At 38.4% G+C, this 10,000-nt stretch overlaps 1 protein-coding gene across 1 annotated transcript in view; it reads left to right on the forward strand.

Moving 5' to 3' along the window:
* The first annotated feature begins 3,229 nt into the window (after positions 1-3,229).
* LOC138059002 (uncharacterized) overlaps positions 3,230-10,000 on the forward strand; it is a 9,246-nt gene continuing 2,475 nt past the window's right edge. The window contains exons 1-5 of the mRNA XM_068904488.1: positions 3,230-3,358; positions 4,220-5,715; positions 7,151-7,390; positions 7,715-7,846; positions 8,148-10,000. The exon at positions 8,148-10,000 is cut by the window's right edge and continues 2,475 nt beyond it. Of these exons, the coding sequence (XP_068760589.1) occupies positions 7,299-7,390; positions 7,715-7,846; positions 8,148-8,484 (561 nt within the window). The 5' untranslated portion in view covers positions 3,230-3,358; positions 4,220-5,715; positions 7,151-7,298 and the 3' untranslated portion in view covers positions 8,485-10,000. The remainder of the gene's footprint in view (positions 3,359-4,219; positions 5,716-7,150; positions 7,391-7,714; positions 7,847-8,147) is intronic.

The raw sequence follows: 10,000 nt of genomic DNA on the forward strand, positions 1-10,000 counted from the left end.
AAAATCTCGTACTCGTAGTCGTTCTCGTCCTAGAATTATCAGAAATCTACCACAACCTGATAACAACTCACTGAAATGTAATATGGTTATCAACAGAATAAGTGATCTTCACACTCATCTGGACAATTTAAGCACTTAAGCACTCAAGCAAAGAAAATTCAGGTAGCTTCAACAAGTTTGAACCCAAGACCTTTGTGATGCCGGTGCAATGCTCTACCCTGATCTATGAAGGACATGAAGCCACTGAGCAGGGAGCAGGTCAATTTGTTGGCCTCACGTGTTCCCGTGAAAGCCGTGACAGTGTTTCGTTAACACAATGCGCTTTGATATTTCATTGATTGATTTTGATTGACATTTAGTTGTGTAATTCAATAGCAAAAATGGTATAACCTTCGGACTTGGTAAACTTATAGTTTAGTCACGGAGAACTCAATGGAACGGTATGTTTTGCTGCCTGTTTCGCTCACCTGTTTCTGGCTTATCTGAACTGTTTAACTCGTGTTTACCAAAACCGATCTAACTGGATATCGTCAAAGAAGTAAGTGTTCATTGCTGAGAATTTCTCGTACGTTCATGTAGCGATCGTCTTAAGGTTTTTATTCAAACTGTGTTATGTATTTCTTTAGATCGAATAATTCAAGTCAATTCAATTAAAGACATAATCATACGATTGGCGTAGACCAGTTGGGTTGTGAACCGTTTGCTGAACCAATCACTTTTGTCTGGAACACGCACTTCAAATATAGTGTAAACATTTACAACATAATTACTTATCTATTTTTTATTAATTTTTGCCAACGGTCTAAATTTAAAATAAATTGGATAGTTTTTGCTGGAACGTTTACTTTAGCTTTGAACAAACCGTCCAATTTGAGAAAAATCTGGATACTTTCCACCAAACAATCAAATGTCAAGATAAATAAAAGAACCTAGTATTGGCCAATCAGGTTGCAGCTATGAGGGAGCTTAAGCACGAGACGTTATTGAGCCACTGAATGGACACCGAAAGTCAACATTTCACTCGCCAGGGCGGAGGTTTCTCTCAGATTCTTAAACTAATCGTCTCTAACAGTGAGAACAAACCGTTTTTGGAAGTTATACAATTAATAGATAACAAAAGTTTAGGTAAACAGGTATTAAAAAAATTCCTCGGACTGCCAAATTGGACTCGGCCTACTGCCTCCTCCAATTCGCCAGTCCTCAGAATTTTTCTCATCCAATTATTTCCAAATTGAACAGAATGTAGTCCTATTACATATACTAATAAGCGTTCTACAAAGTGAATGTTGTGAGTAACCACTTGTGGATTAACTTTTAACATCCATTTCCTGCTGATAGTTTCCAATTATAGCTTAGAGTACCCACCCCCCTTCCCTGAGGAAATACGAGAGGGAAGGAAAACCTGGGACAAAATCTTGTTTAATTATTGAATTTGTTTCTCGATTTTTTCGGGTACATTTGCCATTCTATGTCCATTTTCAATTGTATACTTTGCTTCAAAGAGATCGGGACCTCAAGATAAAGATTCGACGACTGGTCCGGCTGTCGAAAACACCGAAAGACGCTTGCATTGACAAATGGAAAAATTTGTCCGAATAACGCGGATTTTTTCGGATTTCTTTCGGGGATTCCGTCTTTCGTTGTCGGGGATACCCGAAAGAAATCCGAAGAAATGATTACTAGTTCGGCGGATACTCCACTTCTAGCCTGCATGACAGGCGCTTTATGAGCCAAGCGAAGCGAACGCGATATTTTCCCTCGGAGCGCGACCCGCGGTGATGCCAAAAGACCCAATCAAAACACGATCCCTTATCGCGCGAAAATTGTCACCTTTCTGGCGCGAAGCGTCTGCATTGTAGATTGCAGTAGAAATGAGGAGTTACGACTGTTTCTTCCATGGCTTCGCGAACTCCTACCAAAGTTTACGAGCCTAAATAATTTAATTCTTTATGTATATTTTGCAAAAAGCCTTTTCTGCAAAATTCGTAACCCAAAGGCAAGAATGCAAGGGCGTTCAGCTGTCAAATCTGCTCTCGGAGTACGGTATTTTTGTGCAAGACGATTCAAGCCTGTCCAGTAGATCGTGTCCGAAATGCGCTAGGCGCATTTTGACATCATGTAAAACTTTGCAAGAAGTAAGGCAGGCAGCTCAGGCCGGGCCATCGCCAAGGAATCCGTCGGTGAATAGATTAGCAAAGAATTCACGAAGCGCCGGGCAATGCGTTTCCGTGGATGGTTCGAATTCTCATCGTGTTCATTCCCAGGGAAGAGCGAGAAAAAAGCTATCGCTGGGTAAAGAGAACTTGCCAGCCAATGAAAGGATATCAGAAATAAACCGAGTAGAGCGTTTGTATGAGGAAATCCGAGGTCTGATGAATGTTCCAGTAGAAGAAACACAAACAATGACTAAGGTAAATGTGTAATTACGACACGAGCGAGAGCTTTGTTTTTATCTTGTTGTTTACACTTGATATAACTTAAATTGATCTCGAAAAGGATCAGTTATTGTTCATCGAATAATTGTTGTCTCTTTGTTTTTTATAACAAGATTTTGTGGCACATCCGAGGAGTATGAAAGTGAAGGAAGAGAAATGCGAAGGACTACAAGCGACAGTGGTTCAGCGAGCTGCGGAGAGTAATTTCAAGAGTGTGTTGTTTGCTATTGTAAACTATGATAAACTGTTCCGAAACTGTATCTCTCGCACGTGAGGTTTTCAAGACGAAAATTGCCACGGAGTGCAGAAATTATGCAAAGGAAAGGAACTCGCTCAACACTACAGATCCAGCCCTAGTCGCCGAGTTCAGAAACTCCACTTTTGTGAAGGAAGTAGAAATTAAAACGCGATTCTTATACTCCGCCTTACAAGGCGGAGTTAAGGAAGACACGAATTTCAACAAAATTGCGTTAGGAGCTTCATCATGCCTTTCGACGAGAGTTAAATCTTCGGCATATTTAACTCGTAACACTGTAATTCTTCAGCATGGTGGGTGCAGAGCGCAGGATATTCCAAGGTTGAACCGGTTGGGCATATGTAGCAGTCAGGACACGTCTATCAGAGTTCAGAACCGAATGGGAGAGGCATTTGACGAGGATATCATCGAGTGGAAAGAAGACATAGAAGAAACGAAGCAAAAGATCCTTCTTCTTGAGGAAGTTAAGAAAGTTCAAGTCCCTGTCATTGGCGAAGACGACATTTTTCAAAGGACACTTTGTCCGGTTACAAATATTATGCTGATGATATTTTTGAAGATTGCGAGCAACTGCTCCAGAAAGCACGCTTCGAACTTAGATCTGAGTCCAGGATGTCCTTGAGAGAGTGTTAAATCAACTGAAAACTCAGGAGCTTCCGACCTATAGGTGAGTATTTTTGCAGTCTTTAAGAAAATTAGATGCTTGTAAGTCATAATATTTTCACTTTCTCAACATATCTCTTTGGCAAGTTAAAGTCAAAACTGATTAGATTTCTTAGAACATATTAATGTTTAAACTTATATTTATTCAGAAAGTGCTTTCACAAAAAGTCTTTGTGCTTTTCAAAGATATTTATAAGTTTCATACCTTTATTTGTTTTATTGTTATTAATAATGTTCCAGCATTCCCCACTTAAACATGTGTATGCAAATAATCCTGGCTTTTTATTTGCAATGAAAATATTGTAATGGACTAGTGCATTACCTATTATAAAATTTTCAGTTTCATAGTTCATGTGACCTTTTTGCAGGATAGCTTTGAGTGAATTAATTTATAGAATAATAAAATAATAATAATATTATTAATCCAAAGTGGGAAGCTTCACACTTAAAGGGGCTAGGTCATGCAATTTTAGGCAATTTCAGCATTGATCAAATGGTCATAGAATTAACTGAAATAACAAAATAACGGCTCAAAACTAAAGAAGAACTCAAACAAAAGACAAGAAAGCTAAGAAGGGACAAGGATGGACAAAACTGGGGAGGATTGAAATGGATTGCATTTGGGTAAATTTGAAAAACGTCGGGCCACCTTTTTTCAAATATATATCAGTTTATATCAAAATGTCATTTAAGCAGCTGGAAAATCATTCTCAGTTGTTATGTGGCCGTGATTTTGCAAATGAAAGACTCTTGCTCTGCCAATTTGACATTTAGAGCTCATAACTAACAAAATTAAACAAAATTACCTAAAACAGCTTGACCTAGCCCCTTTAAAGTTCTGTAATTTGCCCTATTGTTTTCCTAGGATTGTCACAGACAATATTAATCTCCAACAAAGTTCACAGTTCAAGTCTAAGAATCGCCAGGGGAACAGGTTTGACTGGTCTAAACAATTTGCAGTCCGAGATCGGGTCGCTAACAATGGCTTATCAGATGAGTGTTCACAACAAAGGCTCATGTCCCTTGATCTTAGGCAGCAGGTTATTCCATCCGGAGATGTTCTTGCGTCCTTGCGTTCAAACTTCATCCCTTTGGTGGCCAGAGTTTTAGTGCAATATTTTCCTGCCTACAAAGTTTTCAAGAAAATTATAATTCACCTCATCCCCCACGAAAATTCTGAAAAGATCCATGGCTCAAAAGTCAGACGAGGTATGTTAATAATATTTATTACAATGAGTACTATTTGAGTAGCCTAATTTACGTGCTCTTGCCCTTAAAATGCACACGCACTCCATGTAAAATTATTTTAATAGCCAAGATATGATAGACTTTATTTTTGAAAACAAGCTCTACAACTCTGGTCCATTTGATGCTGAACACCTATTATCAAAACAGCATTTTGGTACATAAAAGGTCAATGATTACACTTTTATTTGTTTATGGGAATCCCTATACCCATGCTGCCTCCTGTGTCCACCATTTTACATGAATTAGAGTGGTTTTATTAAACCTATGTGTTCCAAAATAGTATATAACAATAATATTGTTAAAGCTATATAGCTGAAAGTAAACAAAATAATAAGCAAATTTTGGAACTAAAATAAATATTTCAATAGACGTGCAAAATCACTCTAACTTTTTTTTACTTTCTCTGGTGTTACTTAGGTCTTGAATTCCTGAACCCTAACAAGTCTGTTGATATGCCTCAACTCCTGATAACTTTGCATGACAAGTATGTGCCAGCTACTGAGGTCAATGGTACCAAAGAAGTCCTCCATAAGATTCCGCTGGATGGAGATCAGCTTACGGAAGAGCGTGCAAGAAATGTGCAGTGGACTTATAGACTTGAGGCAACTTCATTTGATTGTCTTGATGGTTTGGAAACAAATCATGCTGATTGGCACTGGAAAGTTAAGCTTTTCAAGGTAGACACAAGTCTTTTTATATCAATTAAACCCCTTTACCTTATACTTGCCAGTATTTTGTTGTGATCTCTGTTATTAACAGTGCCATGTACGGTGTATTAAGGGCGTGCAAAGTGAAATTGCATACGCATTCCCAATAGCCTCACCTACTTGTATATCAGCATGTGAACCAACACTGAACAGTATATCCTGGGGTGCTTACCATTTACAGAAACCATCCGGTTGGAAATTTCAGGCATAAACATTAAACACTTAAATGCGACATTGCGGGAGAGGGAATCGCCAAAAACTCTATCTACGTCAGCTAGAGAGACTTAAAAGAGCAGGAAAATAGCATCACCACAAACCCAAGCCCAAATTTTCTGAAGCTTCCCAAACGGAATGGCGCGAACCATTTGATCTTCCAACTGGAATTTCCGGTTTTCCCGTGTAAATGGTAAGTACCCCTGTTCTCCTTTCCTAGTAGGTTAAACAGTACTTACATGCATTATAGATATGGTCATTAATGAACCTCTTTGAAGTTGTACCGTAATTACAGTTATAATCCAAACATCAATCTTGATTAGATGGGGAAAAAAAGGAAATAGTTAACTGTGGTTACTGTAGTTGCAAATATTCTAACATTTTTACTGTTTGGAATTCACGAAGGCTTGGACCAAGTTTCACCACAGTAGTTGCTAAATTTCAAGGATCAAAAATCTGATTTGGTGATGCTGGGAGTGTTTTTCAGTTCGATTGATGAGCATATTTTTTGCCGTCAAAATCTGTTATTAATTCCTCCACAACCAGTCACTACAGTCCAACCTGTCATCCTTGGGGAAAATTAGTGTGTGTCAGCAAAAAACAGGCTGTCCACATAATAGTGCACATTGCAGATGTTTATAAAGGCTGAATGAAGTGGTGACATTGGAACATCAATAGCATCAATGAACCAAACAGGAAAGATCACAGCAAAGAAAGGACCCTATGATCAGTACAATGCATTCAAAGAATTTTTTGATAGGGAGACTGAGACCCATATAATCACTGCATGGCTGGCATTTGTAGGTTTAGATAAAATGGATGGTAAGAAGAAAATGTAATCGCATGAATTTAGTAATTTGGGTTTGTGTGACTAAGTAAATGTAAATTGTATGCCTGAGTTTGTTATTACTGTAAATTTTCCTCTATTAGTCTCCAGGGCCCGGTTGTTCGAAAGCCGATTAAGTTAATCCAGGATTAGCGTAAACTTTTGTTTCATGTTTTCAACTTTTTGGTTAAAGTTTCTTTTGCTCATTTTTGTTTTTCAAGATCGACATCTACTAATGTAAATTTTTGCCAAATATCAGCGTTGAACAGCATTTGGGAGTAGAGAAATAAACTTCTTGGTTAATTTTTAATCTGGGATTAGCGTTAATCAGCTTTTGAACAACCGGGCCCAGGGGCTTCTTAATTTTAACTCTCACAAATAAAGAGATTAGGGGAGAGGGCTTATTAAATTTCTGCCAGTCACAGTCTGTTTACACTATACATAAAATACACTACTTTTCTTACTTTTCATGCAGTAATTGCAATCAAAGGACTGGTAATAACCAGTTTCAAAGTGATTGAAATAACTACCGGTAGTAGTCTTTTTTATAACCTAACAGAAAAAACGTGTTTAATCTAGGGGGCTTAAAGCTGAGTAGAGGCAGTATGCCTGCTCAAACTGTCTAAGACAAAGTAAACCTGTTATATAGTCAAACCCCTCTAAAGGACACCTACCGTAGCCAGCAGACACTCAAATCATATTGGTCCAAACCTCACATAAAGCCTGGATTATATTCTAACCCTCCCCCCCCCCCCCATTATTGACAGTTCAAATAAAGCAACAGTTTGCCTTCTTTTTATAGGTGAACCTGCAAGAGGAAAATTCCAGAATCTCCTAAAAAATGGACAGAGGTGCAAAAAAGAACTTGGTTGCATGAAGAGATTGCAGCCTTTCTGGGCTTATTCCTGTTTGCTGAAAAGACACAAACCATATCTGAGCTACATGAAGGAATGTCCTACATGGAACATGGGAGGCTGCATGAGTACACATGCTGTGTAGATGGATGCAACAAGGTCTTCATATTACATCCCATGAGAGTCAAGTAGGGCAACTTGGTCTATACCAATAAATAATTTCTTAATATTCTTTTGTTATTGAACTTTCCTTCTTCCCATGCAAGGTAGTAGTATTATTTCTGCACTGTGTCTTCCAGATTTTGATGACTGGATGCAGGGTATATGTAAAAAAAAATATGATTCTAGTTTCAAAAAGTTGTGCTTTGGCAATAATTGATCTGCTGGATTCCCTATTAGCTGAGATCAGTTAAAGATTTGGTAATAATTCGGACGATTTCATGTTGTCTTACATAATTATGACAAATAACTAGGGGTTTTCAATAGAATTGGTCTATTATTATTTTTTGTAGGCATGAATGTTCCCAGCACTCCTTCATTTCACCTGACCTGTTAACAAATGACGAAAGAGATGATGAAGGGTACTACAAATGCAGAGATGTCAACTGTTTTCTCCTTTACAAGACCAAAGCTAGTAGAAACAGGCAAGTTATGGACTGGAAACATATCAACTAGTTTATTGTGTTTATGGGTGTTTAAGTCATTTGCAGCAAATACATGGCTACTCAGCCTGGCATTATTTTTTTGTATTTTTAGGAAGCATCCAGGTTTTGTTATAAAACGATCATTGGCACTGTTGCATTGCAGTTATTAACACAGTATCAGATTAAATGCTCTTCAGATTACAGACACTAACTTGTTCAAAAAAATTACTTTGTTTGAGAAAACATTTTATATGGAAGCAAACAAATCCATTAATTTTTCTGGGTATTTTTATTTGTATAGACATGAATGGAAGACCCACGACAACATCCCAGAGCAGTCATCCAGTGTCAGTGGGGAACCCCAAGAGCAAGTAGCAGAGGACTACATGTATAAGTACAACTACCATGCAGCTCGTCTTTTTTATGGTCTTTTGATGGTGAACACTCACGACTCGATTAGAGAGGGAGATGCAGCACGACTGATGGATTGCATGAAAATGTCACTTTTATTTTTCAAGAAATTCAAGAAACACAAATATGCTTACACAGAGCTGTTGTTTCTTTGCAAAGTATTTGCAATTTTGTCTGAAAGGGAAGCTTGCCATCTTTGCTGGAATCTCTTTTTTAAACGGAAATAGGGGAAAGGGCAAAAACATCCCACTTGATTTAAAGATGGAATTTTATAACCATATTCTGAAATCATGTCTGAGAATGCATGGAGGAAATATCAATGCCAAGAGTGCCCAAAGAGTTGCTAGGTGTCTGACAATGATGCAGAAAGTACTAGATTCAGTCGACTGTGATGTTAGGCTAGTTAACAAAAGTGGGGCCCACAAGTTGGCATGGTTGAAGCTGAGCAAGCAGTATCCTAAATTGTAAATGATCTTGTTGAAGGAAATGTATTTAGCTTTCAGCGAGGTAGAGAAGGATATACTGCTTTTCCAAATTTTGAAAGGGATATCCTGAAGGCTCTTGATTATAGAGAATTCTTTTCATGGTCACGAGATCTTATCAAAACATGGTATGCTATGTACGAGTAAATATAAAAGGCTGCCTCAATTCCCTAGGTTGACTTTGACTGAGATGCTGACCACAAGTCAAAATAATCTTGTAGGTTCAATAAACCCTTTAATTAAGGCCCAATTACATTATGCAAAAATTTCGTCTGGTTTTGTACTTTCTAAGTGTTTGGAGAAATTTTCTAAACATCGAAGCAGTTCAACTTGTCTGCTTATTTCTTTCTTTTCGAGCTGTCTGTTGTATTGCATAGCCATGTCGCAAGATGAAATAAGATCTACATTGCGGCTCAAAGGCTTAAAAGCAAATTATCAAATTCATCTTCACTGACAGTAAACTCCTCCTCTTCTCCAGAAGCATCGGATGAATCAAAGTAGTCACACCAGAACAAATCACGCATGTCTGTATGACAATCTGTGGCTGTACGTGAAACAGTCGTAACTCCTCATTTCTACTGTAATGCAGACGCTTCGCACCAGAAAGGTGACAATTTTCGCGCGATAAGGGATTGTGTTTTGATTGGTTCTTTTGGCATCACTGCGGGTAGTTAGCATTTGTGGGCGTAAGTGGGTGGAACAGCAAGAACAATGGACTGCGAACAGGCGCTTTATTTTTCTCTCCCCCTCGTCTCGCGCTTTGCGCTCGTGTCGGGCTCCGCGCGAAATATCGCGTTTTCCCCGCTTGGCTCTACTCCACTTCTGACTTAGCCTCCTTTGCAGCCGTTTTTTGTGTCGTGGGGAGGAAGAAGGGGACCGATTCTTTAGGGAACTATTATAAGTACACAGCTTCATTGAATTGAGCTGCTGAACCAGATGTTACAGATGATCAAAATGTTGGTCAATGCAAATAAAGTTTTCTTTACTGATTTTGCTTGATACAAACAACAGTGTTTCAGGAAATTCCTGCCCATAATTTGTTTTGCCAGAGTTCTGAGAGCAGACAACATGCTCTCAATTTTGGGACTAATATTTCTTTTTGCAAATCTTTCCCAAAAATCTTGCAAAATGAATACTCCAAATATCGGTACTGCTATAAGTTCTTGCAGAGGAAAACCCGCATGTTTATCTTTCCATAGTCCACTTATGCATGTTATTAAGGGCTTTTCAGATGCAACAGTTGCAATGGAATCAAGAACAA

The sequence above is a fragment of the Montipora capricornis genome, chromosome 8 (genome assembly GCF_036669925.1).
Source record: "Montipora capricornis isolate CH-2021 chromosome 8, ASM3666992v2, whole genome shotgun sequence".
Classification (NCBI taxonomy): Eukaryota; Metazoa; Cnidaria; class Anthozoa; order Scleractinia; family Acroporidae; genus Montipora; species Montipora capricornis.